This window comes from Leopardus geoffroyi, chromosome A3 (assembly GCF_018350155.1).
Source record: "Leopardus geoffroyi isolate Oge1 chromosome A3, O.geoffroyi_Oge1_pat1.0, whole genome shotgun sequence".
Lineage (NCBI taxonomy): Eukaryota > Metazoa > Chordata > Mammalia > Carnivora > Felidae > Leopardus > Leopardus geoffroyi.
The window spans coordinates 1,783,038-1,803,902 of record NC_059336.1 but is presented as its reverse complement, the minus strand read 5'-3'; the positions used below and the strand labels follow the sequence as shown (position 1 = coordinate 1,803,902).

The 20,865-nt window shown below is 56.0% G+C and overlaps 1 protein-coding gene and 1 long non-coding RNA gene across 2 annotated transcripts in view; one reads left to right on the top strand and one right to left on the bottom strand.

Moving 5' to 3' along the window:
- Positions 1 to 12,398, bottom strand: part of TAF4 (TATA-box binding protein associated factor 4) — a 65,825-nt gene extending 53,427 nt beyond the window's left edge. The window contains exon 1 of the mRNA XM_045444029.1: positions 10,997 to 12,398. Within this exon, the coding sequence (XP_045299985.1) occupies positions 10,997 to 12,320 (1,324 nt within the window). The 5' untranslated portion in view covers positions 12,321 to 12,398. The remainder of the gene's footprint in view (positions 1 to 10,996) is intronic.
- LOC123579905 lies at positions 10,193 to 14,342 on the top strand. The gene is made up of 2 exons (XR_006702998.1): positions 10,193 to 10,589; positions 13,395 to 14,342. It is a non-coding gene; the product is annotated as an uncharacterized LOC123579905 (long non-coding RNA).
- The last annotated feature ends 6,523 nt before the right edge of the window (positions 14,343 to 20,865 follow it).

The following is a 20,865-nucleotide window of genomic DNA, read 5'->3' as shown; positions in this document are numbered from 1 at the left end:
TCACAAACAACACAAGAGGGGATGGAGGAGTCCTGCTTGTCTCCACGTGACAAAATACCACACAGCACAGGACGGAAGCATCACTTACGGCCAAGGTCCCAAAGGACGCCTCACAGCACGGTACCCTTTCCACACGCTTGAAGCTGAAAAACCCCACACACTCAACGATGCTCAGGGAGGCCACGGGCAGTTAGGAAAAGAGAAGCAAAGGCGTGGAGGCCGTGGGGTCAGGACGACGGCGGCCACAGGCTGGGGGCGGCGGGGGTGGGACGGTCCCGTGGGATGCTGGCAGGCTCCCAGCTGTTCTGTGGGGTGGAGTTTGCAGGTGCTCGTCACATACAGCAGGTCACGCGGGGACCGGAGACTGTGCCTAACTCAACTCTGCGCGTCTAAGATCCAAAACATCCTGTCCCGCACTAGTCTTCTGTCTCAGTTAATGGCTTTTCAAAGTCGTGGCCCGTCCACCAAGCAGACAGACCACAAACGCCTCCAGAAGACTCCCTGACTCACGCCACAGGCATCCCCGCCACACGAGCGCCACGCTGATGCCGAGCTTCAAAAATGAACGCGGCACAAGCCACGCTCTCTGACCTCAGGTGCTCCCGCTTCGCCGGCAGGTAGAGCCTCGCCTGGACCGACTCACGGCCACCCGCCCACTGCCAGGCCCCGCGGAGACGGGCCTCGGTGGGACACGCCAGTCCCGAGGAAGTGCCCCGCTCTACCACGGGGGCCATGAGGCCGGCGCCCAGAAGCACTGCGGCAGCCTGGGCCTGAACGACACGCAGAAGCACCCAGAAAATAATGCTGTGAGGTGCAGCCGCGACCTGGCGCGCTGCCCACTGTGGAAGCAAGCGGGGGGGGGGGGGGGGGGGGGGGGCCAGAGCAGGCGGGGAGGTTGTGAACGCCCCACAGCCAGACCACCGTCAGGAGTCCGGCTTTGTTCTAGAAGTAACGAGGGACCTGTGGAGGTCCTTGTGTGCAGCAGCCCAAGCAGAGGGGACATAGTGAGGAATGACGAGGCGCGACTAACAGGTAGTGCGACGGGGCGGGGACAGTGAGGCACCCAAGTGACCGACACTACACCCTCCCGTGCCTGCAGCCCCACCTGGCGCCTGCCCACGACCCCACACTGGGCACCTACTGATGAGGACATCCAGGAGCTGCCTGGAAAGTTCTAAACTACACACAACTGCAAGAGGAAACGCTCTAGGGGTCCACCCCCCAGAACAAACAGTCACTAAAAATTCTCATAGTGGCCTCAGGTCTCTTTAAGAGAAATAAAACATTACAGAGAAAAGTGGAGGTCCCATGCGCAGGCCCGTACCCCCACCGCCCCAGAAGCAGCCACCTGCAGGGAACGAGGGGACACCCTCCGGCCACCTCCCACACTTGGACACACACATGCCCGCGACACGCGGACCTGAAGAGCGTGCGCCCCCTTCCGCCACCCCTAACCTGCCTTCCATGCACAGCGCACCTCTGCCGTCCAACATGCCAGCACTGAGCACAGAGCGTGCTTCTGCCCCTGCCGCATACCGTCACACGCAGCTACTCGTGACCGGGCCTCCGAGGGACTGAGGCTGACGGTCTCAAGAAGGCCAGGCCAGCAAACTCCCGGAGCTGACGGCACAACAGTGTCCTCGAGGGTGGCGTGTCCCCAGCAGGTCGGCAGCCCTACCCACGCCGGGAGACGGCCAGCTGTCCCGGCAGTCACCAAGCCAAGTACGGTCAGAGACCCCTACGGAGGTGTGTCTGGACCGTGGAGCCCCCAGAGTCGGAGAGGGGCTGGCTCCACCATCAGTTCCAGGATCGGGACCCCAGAGAGCGGTGTCCAAACCACTCAGCATGAAACGCAAGCCAGGGCTGGCCCACCGGGCACCCGGCCCAGAGCGGTCGGGACCCTGGCCCAGACTCGCAGGACTCCCAGTGAGCTCCGTGCCGGGCTCCCACGGCCCTCTTGGAGGCTGTCTTTACTATGTCACCTAGAGCTTGGGAGACGCTCTGAACAAAGTTTCTCAACTGTTAAATACGTACCAAAGTGACAGCAACCCTGACTTGTTATCTAATCAGTCCAGAGCAGCAGAGAAAACGCTGGAGTGTCCAAAATGGACTATAACAGACAGAAAGCTTATTTTCAGCAATTACTGCAGGAAAAGGAGCGGCTAATGAGATTCCATTTCAGAAACGATGCTGCATTTATCCCCACCTCCTCCCCTTGCAAACCCATCTTCCATGGCCCACCAACAGCCCCATCAGAAAGTAATTCCCGAGGACGGGGACTGCCCTACTCTAGCACAAGTCTGATCTGAAGTTGGTGCCCAATGTCTGCTCATCGACCGACTAATCAAACTCACGAAGCGTGGCTCTGCCCTTCGAGGCCACAAGCAGGGCTGATGGGTGGCCGCCCAGGCACAGCTCTGCAGTCAGGAGAAAGGGCCTTGCACCTGGAGACCAGGGGACCTCCCGACCACTCACCCCTTCCCGCCGTCGGGATGGCCCCAACCTTAATGCCCGCAGCCACTCGGAGAGGAGGCCGGGGGGCCGTCTGGTAGCACGAGGCACAAGCCCCCGCTGACCCCAGGAGTCCGGCGGCGGCTGGACACACCCCTGCCTTCCTACAGCCGGGTCTCTGGAACAGACAGCACCAGCGTGTCGGCCCCTGGGGTCAGCCAGCCTCTTGCCGTGTGCTCGGGACTCGCCGGGCTGTGGATCTTCTCGCGAGAAGGCCCGGCCCTGTGTCAGCTGGCTCAAGTAGGCACGAAGACAAGAGACGCGGCAGGAAGGAGTGATCGCCCCAGGCCTCCCACCTGGCTGGCCTCTCTCTGGGCCCAGCCTCTCGGGTAAGGGGCTGAGGAGTCTCTGAAAAGCCACTCACCTCCTTGGGTCTCAGCATCTTCACTGGGACCACCCGGCTCTAGAATCCTCAGACTCACGAGTCTGTCCATCGGCACACGGCAGGAAGCCCGGGGCGGGCACACAAGTGCAAAACCACGTGGGCTGCTCGACCGCAGCACCTCGTCACCTCATCGGAAGTGCTAATGTCCCTCCCCAGCCATTTCCACACATAAAAAGGCAAAGAAGCCGGGAGGAATTTGCTGCCTTAATGACAAACACTCCTACTTCATAAAAAGCTCCTAAAACAACAACTGCCCCGTGTCCACTTTTCCGAAGGGCAGGTGAAAGGCAGGTGGCGTTCAGGGTCGCCCCTCCTTCCTAGGCCTCCTCCGCCCCCCCTACCTGCAGCAGGGGGGCCCGCCTGCTCTCCCGGCCGCCCTCCCCCTGCTCCAAGACAGTCCCCCAGGAGGCGGCCTCACCCTCACGGCCAAAACTTCCATCAATGCCACGGGACTCCCAAATTCTGACCCCTCGCGGCCTCTGCCCCCAGCCCACACCTTACGCTCAACTACCCCTGATGCCTCCTCAGAAACGGCACCACACGCTTCACGTTCCAGACAGCCCCACGGCCCTCCGCCCCCGTCCCCCTTCACTGCAGTCCTCGGTCTCAGCCACCCCGTGATGCCCTGTCCTCGCAGCGCCGTGCATCGGCTCCCCGGCCGAGGTACATCCTAGAGCAAAGGACCTCGGTCTCCATCCACATCCACGGGAAAAGGCTCACCTTCACTTGGTCAAAGAAATACACCCTAGAACCAGACACAACCTTCTAAACGAAACCTGTAGAATGGTAGCAATTTCTAAAAAGTCATCATTTTGGCCACGGCTCTCAAAACCACGGTTTTAATTTTAAAAGCGTAAATGGTCCAGTCCTCAAGAAGGCAATTTGTATCAAAGACTCATGAATGCTTGACCCATCAGACGCCTGCAGAGCTGTGCACAAAGACATTCACCTGAGGGTCATTCACAGCCGACCAGGGGACAGGACGTGAGCCACAGCAGCCCCTCCCAGGGGCCTGTGGGGAAGCTCCGAAGGAGGGGACTTCAAAGGCCACCGGGGCGGGGGCACTCCCCACACAGGCTAAGGCAGGAGGCGCGGCAGGACCTCGGTGACCGAAGGTCTCCCTCTGCACGTGCTTCATGCAGGCAGATACAGGTGGTGACCAGCCGGGCAAGGCGAGATTATGAGGAACTTTATTTTCTCCCTCATGTTTTTCTTTTCTGCCCACACTTCCCATAATGAATAAAACTTTGTATCAGGAGGAAAAACGTGGGAAAGGAGTCCCTTTCAAAGGACTAGTAGTGTTACGACGCTGTGGTTCTGCTACAACACCCACCAGCAGCACCCACCTCTCCCCTTCCCCAACGTGGGGGCGCCGGGGGCGCCCTGACGAGATCAGACCACGCCAGGCCTGGCCCGTGACCTGCTGTGTTCACTAACCCACGGCGTCGGTCTACGCAAATCCGTACACGGATTATATTAAAAAGCACTCGACAAAGCTCCTCTGTGAAAGGCGTGACGGCCCCTTGGAGAGCTCCCCTGACGCACCTGCCCCCACACCGTGGCACAAAGATTGAGGTGGAAACGCTGCCTTCCGTCCCCTGCCAGCTGCGGTGGCAACACAAGACAGTCCACACAGTACGGCCACCCCACGCCCCAGCACCTCCCCCCTCCCCAAAGCGCCTGGCCTCATCGCTGACCCCACAAGGCCCCTCTCTGCCCTCTGCAGAGTGCCCAGGCCAACGCCGGCCACTCTGAGTGCAGAGGGCGCAGCACTGAGGACGAGGGCCTTGCTGTTCTGGCTCCTAGTGTCCTGCTCTGTCCACTCCGTGTCCACTCTGCCCAAAACAAGTCACTGCACAGCGACAGAACCTTCTCACTGCTTGCTCCTCAGCTAAAATCTGCTGTCCAATGCAATGCGGTCATAAAGACCTGTTTTAGGATTTCCCCAAGCTCAAGAGCTGGAAAACATTTCAAAATATGCCCTCGGGATACAAGTTCCCCAATGTCAGCGAGGAGGTCCCACACCACCTGGTCACACCCTCCTCAGGAGCTCAGTGGTCAAAGAACCACACACGTCCATCACCCCCTTCCCAGGCCACATGCAAGAGGCAGAGAGGTCCCATTAGACTCCAACTTCGGGATAAAAGACCCAGCTGAGGGGCGCCTGGATGGCTCAGTCGGTTAAGCGTCCGACTTCGGCTCAGGTCATGATCTCGCGGTCTGTGGGTTCGAGCCCCGTGTCGGGCTCTGTGCTGGCGGCTCAGAGCCTGGAGCCTGTTTTGGATTCTGTGACTCCCTCTTTCTCTGACCCTCCCCTGTTCATGCTCTCTCTCTGTCTCAAAAATAAATAAATGTTAAAAAAAAAAAAACTAAAAAAAAAAGACGACCCAGCTGAGAAGGCCAGCAGAGGGGCTCTGAGCCTCCAGCCCAATCTACACTCACTCACACGCCCACACTGGGAGGGCCTCCGTCCACTCATATGCAGGGGGATGTGGCCAGGCAAGTGGCCACAGAGGAAAGCTGGACAAGAAGGGGGCAGGCGGCTGGGTGGTTCAGTCGGTTAAGCATCGGACTTTGACTCAAGTCATGATCTCACAGTTCATGAGTTTGAGCCCCGCTTCGGGTGAGCTCAAGACCTGCTTCAGGTGAGCCCCGCTTCTTTCTCTCTCTCTCTCTCTCTCTCCCCCTCGCTCATCTGCACTCTCTTTCTCTTAAAAAAAAAAAAGGGGGGGGGTATCCATGCACTTTTCAAATGTGGGGGTGGGTGCCTAAACTGTGGACAACGTTTATACCTCTTTGTGTTTTGAAGATTTCATTCCCTTAGTGCAGACATCTAAGGATGTGTAAGAATCAAAAATTGTACTTGAGAGGGTTCCCGGTTCTAGCATAGAAATATTAGGTTCTCAATTTCCAAACGAGGCTACAGCACTTGATCTAGTACACAGGGTGTTAAGAGGCACTGGTCATCAATCTACCGCCCTGAAGTCCGCGTGTTTCTAACCTACAGTGCCCCACGCCGTGGCAATCTCACCCCCAGCTGGAAACAACTGTCCCTCACACGCTGGTGCACGGCACCCAGGACAGAGGCTCCAGTGGCGAGAAAGGACCTCTCTCCTTCAGTCTTCTTACTATCAAAGACCTGATCACATAAAAGACTGCCAGCCTCCAGTCGAAGACAAGTTTCAGAGACGAGAGCCCTAAAACAGTAACTATTTCCCAGGATGATCAAGAAAACCTGAGACTCCTGCTTATCATCAACATGAGGAAAAGTAAAAGTGCTTTTGAGAACTTTGCAAACTCCCCAAACCCAAGGCAAGTTGCTCCAGAGTCCTTTGAAATCTCTGCCTCAAGATTTTTCAAACCAGTTGTTAATTCTGTCTTGATCAACTCACACACGACCAGCTATTTCTCGAAAAGCTTTCTTCAAATGTATCATTTCAGATGAGGAAAGCTTACATTTACACACCGAAGCCGAAGCCGGGGTTAGGAGCACACCAGGAACTACCTTTATTTTGATTTCAAGGAAACAGCCACGTGCGCGCCCCACTGCTCTGCCCCACCGACCTGCTTCGTTTCTAGGGCAGGGTGTGAACTGGGTCAGTCCCGTTCTGATCAAACACCGCTGCCCGAGGGGACCCAGTGCCCACTTGTCAGCAACTCCTACAGCACAAGCGAGGGCACTCACTCGCCACGGCCCGGAGGTGACAGAACTCCTGGGAGTCGGGCCCTTTGGCCCTGGGTTCATCGGCCACCCAGGTAGCAAGATCCCGCTTGCTAACCACTTCCTCGTGGGGCGCTAAGAAATACGGATCTACCCTGAACTGGCAAACGCAAAGGACTCGGGAAGTCTCGACTTTTCAAACTCCAGTAATTGTGCCATATGCACACAGCACGCGTTGCCCTCCGGCACGGTAGGCAGCAGGAGAGAACAGATACCCCTGGAGGGTCTAAGGGACCCCTTTCCTGGTTACTGCCAAAAGGTGAGAACCACCAGCTCCAAAAGACCCCCACGTACGCCTGAAACGCCACCCCACCCCCAGGCGCCAAGACGGCTTTGTCCTCCCTTTAGGTAGCGGTGACAGTCAGGGGCGAGGTGCGGACAGAGGATGGCCTCCCCTCCAAGCCCACGGTGTGGAAGCTCAGAGAAGCTACCTCTGTCCCCGCCAAGCAGAGCTGTCCAGTGCCGGCCACGTGTGGCTCTCCAGGAGTTCTTTTCCCTTTCTCTTTATGAACGTCACCATTACACAAGTACATCAAAAGCAAAACCCCAAGGCCTTTGGGCTAAAGCAAACCCCATGCCAAAGCCCACTCCGAGCAGGCAGCCGCGCCCACTGCCCCCACGGCAGCAGGACACGTCCGCCGGGTCTGTGACCGGCCTGTGACAGCCCGGCAACTTTCCCACTCACACAACCAGAGTCACCCACCGCACCAGGTTCCCTGGTGACTGAAAACGCGTCCAAGGCTGCTATGGTTTTGATGAGAATAAAGCTGTCTTTAGACCTGGCACCATCTACAGCAACATAACGCTTAAGACCCACGAAAACCGTAACGTCACTGGGACAGCACATAAATAACAGACGTTACACGACAGAGGTGTGTCCCATTCGTCCCGACAGGATTCCACAATGCTCTGCAATATGGTCAGCGGCACTTTCTAGCTGGGGCAACTGGGACTCCAAGCAGAGAAACCAAGAGTGCCCTCAAGTAACAAAATCTAAAGGTGCAAACGCACCCCTCGGGCCACAGCACTTGCGGGCAAGACCGGCCACCAGAATGTCCAGTTCCTTTAACGTCAGTGCTGGGCTCTCCACACCCTACCGCCCGGCTCAGGGTCAGCCCTCCGGGAAATAACCCGGCCCAACAGCCCAGTCGGCTACCGCTGGGTTCTTCCCTTCCCTACCAGCAAATAACCGCGTTCATCATGGTGGGAGCCACGTTTTTACGAGCAAGGATATTAACAGTGATAATATTCACTTCCAATAAGGAGCATGCAAATGTTCCCAGGCCAAGGCATCTACGCAGATGGAGAGGAAACGGTGCTCCGTCCCGGAATGAGAACCTACGCCCTGGCCAAACCTTCAGGTGACAGGAGAGCATTCTCTGCAAAAGCAGGACAAACAGACGTCCACTGCAAAAAACGCTAACTTGCCACGCCAAGAGATAACCTTTGGAAATGAGCATCTTTAACGTAGCATCTACCTGAAAAGATCTTTTAAAACCATTTACACACATGCTAATTTTGGTGTCATATCACTTTTTTTTCTCTCAATGACGATCGTAATATTACCGGGATGTTACGACTAACAAGCTGTATGAAACGAGCGCTTTTCGCAGTTCTTGGAGAAGTGCCTTTGCGGCAAAAATCTCTTATCTGTTCTTGCTATCCCCATAGTGGACAAAACCGACACTCTGGTACCTTCAAACCAGCAAACCGATTACAACAACGTAAGCGTTTCTTTACAAAATTGACCTAACAAAGAAGATCAAAATGGAACTCGCTAAAGCCAAAATCCACATGGGTTCCAGTGCACGATGAGAAGGCCTGGGGCCCCGGTGAGACCCCCGTACCTCCTCTCTCCATCTGGAGCTCAACCTGCAGGAAGGAGAGGAGCTGAGGGGCCAGCCTCGTTCATACACGCTCACTTGACACCTGTGTGCAGCCTGGAAAGGCCTCCCGCCCCTGACCCCTTCCCAAGTGTCTGCGTCTCTGAGTTGTAGCAAGAACGAGCTATTAGCCAAGCACGGTTATTTTTATAAGTCACTTCTACCTCCGCTGTATACGTCTTTGGGATGAGGGATTTCAATGAAGAGGCAACATGATGGAAGAGAGTTTAGTATTTCCTGATCGATTATATAACTAGAATATTCATAACCTGTCATTTTGGTTTACAAAATTGCACTATTTAAAAGCGAGAACTTTGTTTCGGGGTAATACTTTTTTTGCTCCCGCTGTTGTAAAAAGGAGGCGATGTAACTATTCAGAGTTCCCAATCGGTGGGGGCCGGGGTGGGGGGAGCGTCAAAGAAAACACGGACACACATCTTTTATATTCTAGAAGACATCTGTCACCCCAATGTCAACACGGGCTGCTCTCTGCTCTCAAATCCCGGGGACTTAACGCGAACACTCATGACAACTCTTGCAGCTTTTTTCAAGGAGTGGTCTGCTTGCACACGAAGACCTCTGTGACAGCGACGTTAAAACCAAAGATGGAAGCGAGTCCAGGGTCACTAGTGACAAACATGGCAGAGACGCCCTTTCCCAACCATGGCTTCCTCCCCCGGCACAAAAATAAGGAAGGGGTTTCACCTGCGCTAAGGCGCAGACCAAGGAGACCCAGCCATCCCCAGACCACCGCACCTGCAGGCATCACACGGGCCCTGCCGGTCAGGCCAAGCGCCTGCCTCGCCAACTACTGACCAGCTCACACCAGTTTCCAACAACACGAGTGCGGCACGGGAATGGTCTCTGGCAGGAGTAAGGCAGGTGCTGAGCTGTGCAGGACCTCCAGAAAGGGAGTTTTATACATAGGGAAAGGATATTCCCACGTTTTACATAATGTACCACAACCCCGAATTCCCTTTCTCAAAGGTGACTAAAAGATCAGCCCTATTCTCCACCGAAAAGTCAAAACACACATAACGAGCAAAACAGAACCTTCAAATAAGTGCCCACTACAAACTCAAAAAACAAACCAGACGCGTCCTAAGGGGCATCTTGACACCTCTCCAGCAACTTCTTCTGCGTCACCTTGTCCCCTCCGAGCACGGCAAGCCCCACTCCCACCCGGGAGACGTGGGTCTGGGCTGCCCACTTCCCCCGCCCCTGCCGGCCTAAGAAGAACACCCTCACGGGCTCTGACAAGAAAACCCTCCCTTGTTTAGACGCTGAAATTCTGTCAAGGTGACCAACGGCTCTTTCCCAGAAAGCACGCGGGGACACGGGAGGTGCTGTTTCCGCTCCCGCCACCGCGTTGGCCGCTACAGCAGCACATGTTACTACACAGCCAGGGAGGAGCTCTCCAGAAGCTCCCGGTCCTGGCAGGCGAGGCGGAGGGGATGCGAGAGACAGGGCTTCTCAGTGCTCAAGTTTCTCTCTGCTCAAGAATCCCAAAACACAGCAGCATGACCTGGGACGCTGTGGGGTACCTTTCAGTGTCAGACCTGAAGAACCCCAACCGACTGCCAGGGATGACCCAAGAGACCGGGAAACGCACAGGCTGTGGCCGCGACTGCTCCCCCTCACTACACACCACCACTGTCTGCACCTCTGAGAGACCCGCTGATCTCACCGGATGGCACTAACCAGAGCGACTGAGCATCCTTTAACCCGCAGGACGGCAGTGCTGGACGCTGTGGCCGAAGCAGTGCACGACACAGTGGGAGGCAGGGACGTGGACCAGGAATGGTGTGTGTGCCCAAGGATCCCTCCAGGGCTCACCTGGGATCTCTGCCATCCTGCCGCTAGCAGGGAAGCGGAAGCTTTCCACGCACGCTTGCCCGGCCACAAGGAAGGGGCGTCCCTACTCTGCCTGACCTCACCAGCTGGGGGGAGTGCTCAGCCCTCCATCACAGCCCAGAGTAACAGAGGAGCAGACGAGTTCCGTTCACAGGCCCTAACACAACCGATCCCCAAAACCAGAAGGGGAAAGCAGCAGACCCGGGAAAGCCACGGACCCAGGCTGCATAACCCAGTAAGCCGTTCCAGCGGAGGCCGGCAGCCAGAGTGCTGCACGGCGGGGGGAGGGGAGGAGCGGGACAGGGGCCACAGGGAGCCGGGAGAGCAGAAAAGCCGCGGCTGCACGGTGGGAGCCCAGAAACTTTGCAATGCAAACAGCGAGCTGAGGCCAAGCGCTGCCCCAGGAAAGGGGACCCCTGTTGCCACAGCACCCGGGGGCCGTGCCCGCAGACACACACACACACACACACACACACACACACACACACGCATGGCAGAGAGCTCTCCCGCACCCGGCAGGGGAGCGCCCCGGCTCGTTCGCTGCAGGCCCGCGCAAGACCCGTGACCTCAGCGCCCTGCCAGCACCACAACTTCCTGGACTCCCCGCGGGGGCAGCCAGGCCCGCCCGGCGCGGCCACTCACCTGGGGGCAGCTGGAAGTTCTGGATGTTGGTCGGGTTCTGAGGCGGCTGCGGCAGGCGAGGGGCGAGGACCGTGGGCGTCAGCGTGGCCCGGATCCCGCCGGTGGTGGCCGAGGGCGTCCTGGGCAGGCTCTGGGGCCCCGCGCTGGCCGAGCCTTTGGGCAGCCCGGTGGGGGTGCCGGGGGCCGGCGGCGGCGGCAGTCCGGCGGCGGCGGCGGCGGGCAGCGCCCCTTGCATAGTTGGCCCGAGGATCATGCCGGCCCCCGCGCCGGCCGGGCAGCTGGCCGCCAGGGCCTGCGGCGGCGCGGGCGCCGGCTGCACCGCCGTCTTGGGCGAGTCGGCCTTGGCCACCTGCGCGGGCGCGGCGGCGGCGGCGGCGGCGGGCCCGGGCTGACTGTTGGCGGCGGGCGGCGGGGCGGGCGCGGGCGCGGGGGTCGGGGCGGGCGCGGGGGCCGGGGCCGGGGCAGGGGCCGGGGCGGGCGCGGGGGCCGGGGCGGGCGCGAGGGCGGGCGCGGGCGCGGCGCTGCCCCCGTTCTGCGCCGCCGCCGGGGCTCCGGCCGGGGGGCCGGGCGGCCGGGCCAGGCTGGCGGCGGCCGGCGGCGGCGGAGGCGGCGGGGCGGCGGCGGCGGCGGGGGGCGCGGCGGGCGCGGGGGGCGCGGGCGGCGAGGGGGCGCGGGGCGCGGGCGCGGCGGGGGCGCCGAGGAAGGGCGGCGTCTGGATGACAGTGGCGGCGGCAGCGGCGGGCTTGGGCGGCGGCGCGGGCGCGGGCCCGTTGTGGAGCAGGCTGACAGCAGGTGCGGCGGCGGCGCGGAGCGAGGTCCCCAGCGCGGCGCTCCCATTCAAAGTTTGCGCGGCGCCGGGGCCGCCGGGCGGGCCGTTGCGGGCGGCGGGCTGGGCGGCGGGCGCGGCCGCGGCCCCCGGCGCGCAGGCCCCGGCCCCGGGCCCGGCCCCGGCGCCGGCGCCGGCCTCGAGCGCGCTCAGCTTCGCGGCGGGCCCTGCGGGGACAAGCGGGATGGCGCGGTGAGGACGCGGGCCCGGCCGGCGCCCGCCCGCGCTCAGGCCGCGCCGCGCTCTACCTGCGGGGGGCGGCTCCGGCGCCGCTGCGGGCGCGCCCTCGGCCGGCACGGCCGCTCCGGCTCCGACATGGTTCCCGAGCGCGCCGGCGGCCGCGGCCCGCGCCTCGGGCGCGCGGGGCGCGAGGTGGTGGTGGTGGGCCGCGCTGGCCGCCAGCTGCGACTCGAGCGAGCCCACCAGGTCGCTCACCACTTTCTCGTCCACCTCGCTGTTGAAGAAGACCTCGTCCAGCAGATCCGAGCCCGCCGCCATCTTTCCTCCTCGGCCCGCCGCCGCCGCCGCTCGCCGGCGCTGGGCGGGGAGGAGGCTCCGCGCGGGCGGGCGGGCGGGCGGGCGGGCAGGCGCGGGCGGGGGGCGGCGCGCGCCTGCGGGGCGGGGGCGGCGGCCGGGCGGGCGGGGGGCGGCCGGCGTAGGGGGGGGTGTAGAGGGCGGTGACGGCGCGGTGCGCAGGCGCGGCGGCGCGCCCGCCCCCGCCCGCCGCTCGGCGCGTTGCCATTGGTCACGGCGCCCCCCGCCCGGCCGCTCGGCGCCTCGTCATTGGCCGCGGCGCGCGCTTAAAAGGCGCGGCCAATGGCTGCTAGCGGCAGAGGCCGGGGCGCGGGCGGGCGGCCTGGGCTCGGTGGGCGAGCGGGCGGTATCGGGCCGGCGGGCTGTGGGGGTGCGGGCGGCCGGGAGGGCCAGGGACTGGGGCAGACGGACGGCTAGGCGCGGCAGGCGGGGTCCGCACCCCGGGCCTGCTGGGGGCAACGACGGTGACTCGCTCTTTGTCTGCACTCGTTCCAAAATGGCTGCGGCCGGAGCTGACGGGAGCGCCGGGCGGTCGAGGGAGGGAGGGAGGATGGGAGGGAGGCCGTGCTCCCGAGGCCCGTCCGCCGCTGCCTTCGCGGGGCCGGAGCCGGGACAGGCGGGCGGCGGCGGCGCCACGGCTGCGGGCGGTCCGGGCCTGGCCGAGGACTGGCCTCGCGGCGTCGGTTGAGCGACTGCCGGGCGAGGCGGTGCGTCCTGGGCCCCGCGCGTCCCCGACCCCGTCCCCGTCCCCCCGCCGCGGCCCGAGCTTCCCCGGAGGGAGTGGCGCCCGGCCTGGGGCGGCACGGCTCCCGCACACGGGTATCCATAAATCACTGGGGGAGCCGACAGCGCTTGTGGTGACCGGCAGTCCCGAGTCGGGAGCGGTCCTGTGTGGACGGCCTCTTCCTGTTTGCTCTGTTCCCTTTGACAAAGTGCGTGACCTAAACACTGTGCACGAGCATCTCCGCTGTAGAACTGACTAGCTCAGGTACAGTGCTCTTCGTGCCGGGTTTTCGCTTGTTTGCTTTTTACCAACAGATGGTGTTCCGGGAAGCTTGGCGAGGACAACCGCGGTCTCCGGGCAGCGTGACCCAGACCCGCGCGCCTGGGGGCGGGGGACCCGTGCACCTGCACCTCCGCGCGCAGGAGGAACGGGGCGCGCAGGAGGAACGGGACGCCCCGGGTGTGGGGGCGGGGGGCTGGGACCCTCGGCTCCCGTGCCCATCTCCTCCAGCCCCTGGAGCCCGGCCCGGGCTGGGGTCTGGCTTTCAAATAGCGGAAATGTGGAATTCTGTATAAAATCGTAATCTCTAAACGCTTACAAATAATTAGAAAAGCTTAAAGTAGGCCAAGCAACAGCATTGGCAGGCTGATTTCAGGCCCCGTGTGATGACATCTGTACCGGGAAACAGATGTGAGCCATCGTCCACACCCTCAAAGCATTACGATTGGGGTGAAGCCCACTGTTCTGTTCCGCTGCACCCTGGAGGGCCGGTGTGACTGCGGGGGAGGGGGGATCCCCACTCTCAGGTCGCCCCTGCTACATTACTGTCGTCTTCCCCGAAGGAAGGTTGGTGGTGCCATCTCAGGGCACCCCTGCTTCTCCACACAGCGGTGGCTTCCTGCGTTCTCTGACGGGACCCCCCTCCCCCAGCCTCCGATCAGCCTGCACTCTTGGACGCAGGCCAGCATCGCTGCTCTCCTCTGCATCTGGCCTGCTCCCTGCTCACCCGCAGACTGCTCCAGGGCACTGTCCTACAGGAAGTGTGGGCGGTTAAGTCTGCACCCCACCTCACCCCCTGTGGTCCCATTTCCCTGCCAGGGGAGTCCCCGTCCCCTGCCCCCACCCCAGGGAAGATGGGAGCCACAGTGCTCCCTGGAGCACTGCCCACCTCCAGAGTGAACAGGGGCAGTGAGGAAGCCACGGGGCCACCTTGTGCGCCTTTTCAGTGTCTCTTCAATAAAATAGAGAAAGCATCAGACACACTCAAACACGAGAGTAAATCATTTCCGCGTTGCTCTGGCCGTGTGAAAGGTACGCGATGTTGGTTGTATGCCCTTTGCTTCTGTTGTCTACCTGCAATACTACATAAGAAAACATTTTTTAAAGACCCAGGCCTAGGCTACCAGAGTCCCATTCACTTGGGGGACCTCCCCACCCCAGCGGATGGTGCTCCTCAGCCCCGTGGATCTGGCAGGGTGTGCCGGTCATCAAGAATGGATCCCTGACCCGGGGTCAAGTGCAGGAACACCTAACTGATCCATAGATGTAGACACATCCGCTTCTTAGGGCTGTCAGCATTATCATAAACAGGGACTTACAGAAACGACAGAAATTCATTCTCACAGTTCCAGAAGCCAGGAGCCCAACATTAAAGTGCGCAGGGTCCTTCCCACCTCCTGCCTCTGGTGGCCCCTGGGCTTGCACCAATCTGTGCCTCTGTGGTCACACGGCTTCTCTGCATCTCTGTGTCTTCTCATCTTTTTTTTTTTTTATGTTTATTTGTTTTTGATTGGGGGGGGGGTCAGAGGGTCTTAAGCAGGCTCTGTTCTGACAGCAGAGAGCCAGAAGTGGGGCTCAAACTCACGAACCATGAGATTATGACCTGAGCCAAAGTTGGACACTCACCCAACTGAGCCATTCAAGCACCTGTGTATTCTTTCATCTTTTTTACTTTTTAATTTTTTAACATTTTTATTTATTTTTGAGAGAGACAGCATGAGCAGGAGAGGGGCAGAGAGAGAGGGAGACAGAATCTGAAGCAGACTCCCGGCTCTGAGATGTCAGCACAGAGCCCAACGCGGGGCTTGAACTCACAAACCGTGAGCTCGTGACCTGAGTCAAAGTTGGACGCCCAACTGACTGAGCCACCCAGGTGCCCCTCCTTTCATCTCTAGAGGATACTACTAACTGAATTTAGGGCCCACCATAAATTCAAAATGGTTTCATCTCAACACTGTTAAGCAATTACATATGCAAAGACCCCATTTCCAGATTGTCATGTGCTGAGGTTCTGGGTGGATGTGAATTTGGGGGGGACACTTCAACCCAATATAACAGATGACTAGTTTGTTCACTTATGGAAAGAAGACCGAAATTTCAGATCAATCAGAAGGCCGTCATCAGCCCGATCGGCCCCTTTGCCCCAGAACAGTAGCCTGAGAGTTGGTGCATCTGGAGTGGAATCCACTAGCCAAGGCCACCCCTCCCTGTTCTGCCTCGGAAAGAAAGTGTGGTGCTGAAGTCTGCTCCGTGGCCACAGGTAAGCGACACCGACACACTGAGCTCTCCCTCCATGCCAGGCCAAGCCTGTGTGGCAGATGAGGGGACTGACGCTCAGGAAGGATGTCATTAGTAGCCCAAGGTCTCTCCCGGTGGAGACAGAAACCCGGGACTCGGACCCCAGAGCTGACAGACACTGGCAATGCTCCTTTTAGACTGGCAAGGTGGACCGAGCCCTCGGTACACTGATTAGATGTCTGCTCCGAAGTTAGAGTCAGGCCTGCCTCCTCTCGGAGCTTGACCTGGATCTGCTGGATGCAGGCTGTCTACAAACTCTCGAATGACTCATTTACGACGGTGTCTTGGCTGACTCCCACAAATAGCTAACTACAGCTGTCACGGATGGATTTTACTAGTTTAGCTCAGGGAGGGGCTTATTTCAAAGTTTAGGTGGGAACTCCGATAGGTCAGCCTTCCTGGGCCGTCTCCCTTGCCACGTCAGAGTACAAGCAAGAAACAGCCTTCCTATCAAGTCCGAGGAGTCTGCTGGTGTCTTGAGTCCCCGTTCCCTGGAAAGGTGAGGCTGCCGAACTCCATTTTCTGAGTATGAGGCCCCTCAGAGGGTTTTTTCAGGTAGAACTGCCTATTGCTTTGGCTAATTCCTAGACACAGCTTGCCCCTCATTCAGCTTAAATGCTCAATTCGTAAAGCCCCAGCCTCCATTCCTGAAAAGTTACCTTCTCGAAAACTTCATTGCAGGTGCTCTGGGAGATGAACCAAACCATAGGTTTTGTCGCTGGAACCTGTGTCATTAGCATTAACTGTTTGCACAAGATACGTAAAGCTAAGGTTTTAGGCACTGACCATTAAATGCCAGTGAGAATGTAAAAATTTAAACTTTGAAAGTTAGACCATTTACAAAAGCATCAACCAACCAAACACCTCAATGTAAAACTAACAAAACAAAGCAAAAGACCGACAGACAGAGGGGCGCCTGGGTGACTCAGTCAGTTCAGCGTCCAACTCTTGATTTCAGCTCAGGTCTTGATCTCACGGTTATGAGATCTCACAGTTGTAAGATCAAGCCCCATGTCAGGCTCCGAGCTGGGTTTGGAGCCTGTTTTAAGATTCTTTCTCTCTCTTCGCCTCCCCCTGGACCCTCCTCCGCTCATGCACGCACACGTGCTCTCTCTGGCTCTCTTTCACTCTCTCTCACTCTCTCTCTCTCAAAACAAAAGAAACAAAAAATGAGAGGAAATTGTAAAACACGATTGAGAGAAATTACAGAAAAAATAAGTATGTGGAGGGATATACAAAGTTCAAGAATTAGGAGCCTGTCCTTTCTTCTCAACGTGATCTACAGATTCAATACAAAACAGGTTTTAAGATCCCAGCAGGGTTTTTTTTTTTTTCACAGAAATTGAAAGCTGGGCTTCCATTTCCAGTGTGGTAGAATAGTAACCTCCTATTGAACTCACCTTCCCACAGACAGCACTCTGAGCTCGGGACAAAATACAAAACACCTTTTCCTGGAGTCGCCAGAGTGAGCAAAGGCAGGCAGATGCTGGGGAGGGGAGCTGCCTGTCTCAACACTCCTGGCCTAAGGCCAGGCTGCAGCCCATGCCACACTGACCAGATAAAGCACCAACCTACTCCTGAAATCGCTGTTGCACTATGCGCTAATTTGGATGTAAATTTTAAAAAATTAAAAATTAAAAAAAAAAAAAAAAGCATCAACAAAACACCTATAGTCCTTCTGCCTAAGGGGCTAGGAGACGGAGCCGGGCCAATGACACCCTCTGGGAGATGCAGGGACATCCCAGAAGGGAAGGGGTAAGAGAAACAGGGGCCTGAGTTCTGTTTATAAATAGGGCCTAAATCCCCAGGTGACACTGGACCACATGCATGGGGCCGACTCCAGGCAGGTAGGCTGAGGACAAAAGAACCAAGATGAGGTCTAACATGAGATCAGAGCTGCTGCCCACGGGTCGTTGTTCGTAGCCCGAGCACTGCCGAGTCTTAGCGTCACAACAACACGAACACAAAATAAAACCAACTCTGGGGATGTGTACATGTGACTCCAAAGTCAACAGAAAATAACAATGTGTCTAGGATACAATCCAAATTTCCTTGATATACAAAGAAAAGGAGAATGTCAGAGCCATTCTCAAACCAAAAAGGGTAAGTAATGGAGATTGATCCCTGACGTGACCCGTATTGCGGAATTAGCAAACAAGGATTTTAAAATAACTGTTATAACTGTAATCACTGATGTAAAGAAAAATATGCTTTTAATGGGGGAAAATATTTTTTAAAAACCACAAGTGAGAACTAGAAACTATATGTATATTTTTATTCATTTATTTTTATTTGTTTTAATGTTTATTTGTGAGAGAGAGACCGAGTGCGAGTGGGGGAGGGGCGGGGGGGGGGGTGACACAGAATCTGAAGCAGGCTCCAGGCTCCGAGCTGTCAGCACAGAGCCCGACGCGGGGCTTGAACCCACGGACTGCAAGATCATGACCTGAGCCAAAGTTGGACGCCTAACCAACTGAGCCTCCCTGGTGCCCTTAGAAACTATTTTTAGAAAATGGAAATTGTAGAACTGAAAATTAAAATATCATACGTATAAAGTTAACTAAATGGGCCTAACAGAAGAGTGAATGACAGAGGAATAATCAGTGAGCTTGAAGATCTATCCATAGACTTTATTCAATCTGAAAGAGTGGGGAATAAATAAAAGAGACCAAGGATCTGTGAGACCATTTCAAAAGGTCTACATACGTGTAATTGAAATTACAAAACGAGAGGAGAGAAAGAATGGGGCAGGAAAAAGTATTTGAAAAAAGTAATTTCTAGAATCTTCTATACGTGGTAAAAGACACGAATCTACATACTTGAAGTTCCATGATCCCCAACCAAGATAAACACAGAGAAAACCATGCATAGGCCCAGCATAGTCAAATTGCTGGAAGGCACACGTAAAGAGAAAACTCTTACAAGTAGCCACGCGGTCACAGCCATCCAGGGAACGACACATCGAGTCTAATGACTTCTCATCAGAAACTATGGATGCCAGAAGAGAGTGGAACTACATGTACAAAGAGCTGAAAGAAAGCCTGTCAACACATTTGCAGGACGTCAAACCAGCTTTCAAGAATGAGAGTACGTAAATATATTTTAACATAAAAGAATATTAAAAGAAATCCTCACCAGCAGACCTGTATTACCGGACATGCTAGACAGGAAATTCTTCGGGCTGAAGGAAAATGATTCCAGCTAGAAACTCGATCATCAGGAAAGAATAAAAAGGATACATAACTGAATACACATACAAGAGTACTTTCTTCTTCATTCCTCCAAAATCCATACGTCTGTGTAAAGCAACAATGGTAACATTCCATTGTGGGGATCTTACTGTATGTAGCTGTGAGGCACACAACGACCGCAGACAATGGGCCTGTGACATTGGAAGGCTCTACATCTGGGGTACATTCTGCTATATTGGCTCCCAGACACTGTGCACTGCAATCGCCAAAGCCATTACTAAAAAAACAAACAAACCACAAAGGAGTACACCTCGAAATCCAACAAATAACTAAAGCAGAAAGGTAAAAAAAATATTCAGATCACCCAAAAGAAAGCGGAAGAGGACATTTTAGAAGAAACACACAAAACAAATGGATTAGAGACCTAAAGCCCACCAAATCAATCATATTAAGTGTAAGGCATTAAGCACCTCGATGAAAAGGATATAAAAGCAAGACTCTGCCATATGCTATTTTCACAGGAGGCATAAATTTAAAAATCTATCATGCCAACAGTAAGCCTGCCAACACTGGAGGAGCCGTGTTAACATCACATAAAATGGGCTTTCACAGAATACTGTCAGAGATAAACAGAGAGGCTGCCTCATGAAAAATGGTTACTTTATCAAAAAGACAAAAATCGTAAATCGGTATGTACCTCATAACAGCTTCAAAATACATAAAGAAAAAATTGACAAAATTAAGAAGAGAACAGATAATTCAGCAATCGTTGTTGCAGATTTTAACATGGGTCTCGCAGCACTGCATAGAACAAATGAACTAAAAAACTCATGAAGGACACAACTGATCTGAACACTATATAAACTATCTTGAGCTAGTATTTTTCAAACACACCTAACACATTCTTTTCTCATGTATACAGTATGCTTAGCAAGGTAAACCAAATGCTGAGCTATAAGACAAGTCTCAATAAATATAAAAGGACTCAAATCATACAGAATATGTTCTCTGATTATACTGGAATTAAATTAAAACCAATAACAACAAGATAGCTATAAAACCCCCAAATATTTGGAAATATCCAACTAATCCCAGGGTGAAAAAAAAATCACAAGGGAAATTTGAAAATATTTTGAACTGAATGCTACTGAAAATACCACCTACCAAAGTGTGTGGGTTGCAAACAAAAGCAAAGCACAGAGGGGGTTTTCATTTATAATATCCTTGTATTAGAAATTGACACGTTAGGGACACCTGGGTGACTCAGTTTGTTAAGCTCCCAGTTCGGCTCAGGTCACAATCTCACAGCTCGTGAGTCTGAGTCCTGTGTCAGGCTCTGTGCTGACAGCTCAGAGCCTGGAGCCTGCTTCAGATTCTGTCTCCCTCTCTCTCTGCCTTTCCTGCACTCAGACACTGTCTCTCTCTCTCTCTCTCACTCTCTCTCTCTCTCTCTCAAATATGGGTAGCTCAGTTGGCTGAGTGTCTGACTTTGCATGAGTTCGAGCCCCTCATCAGGCTCAGATCCTCTGTGTCCTCTCTGCCCCTCCCCTGCTCTCTCTCTCTCTCTCTCTCTCTCTCTCAAAAAATAAATAAATAAACATAAAAAAAAGAAACGGACACATTAGTTCTAAAATTCACGCAGAAATGCAAAAGGTCAAACATAGCTAAGATAATTGCAAAAAAGAGAAAAGCTGAAAAAAAAGGGGGGGGGGGGCACCTGGGTGGCTCAGTCGGTTAAGCGTCCGACTTCAGTTCAGGTCATGATCTCACAGTCTGTGAGTTTGAGCCCCGCATCGGGCTCTGTGCGGACAGCTCAGAGCCCGGAGCCTGCTTCAGATTCTGTGTCTCCCTCTCTCTCTGCCCCTTCCCTGCTCATGCTCTGTTTCTCTCTGTCTCAAAAATAAATAAAAATATTAAAAAATCATTATAAAAAAAAGAGCAAAGCTGGAGGGTTACCCCACCACATATTCAGCCACTGTAACGAGTATTTAAGACAGTGGGGTATTGGTACAATGGC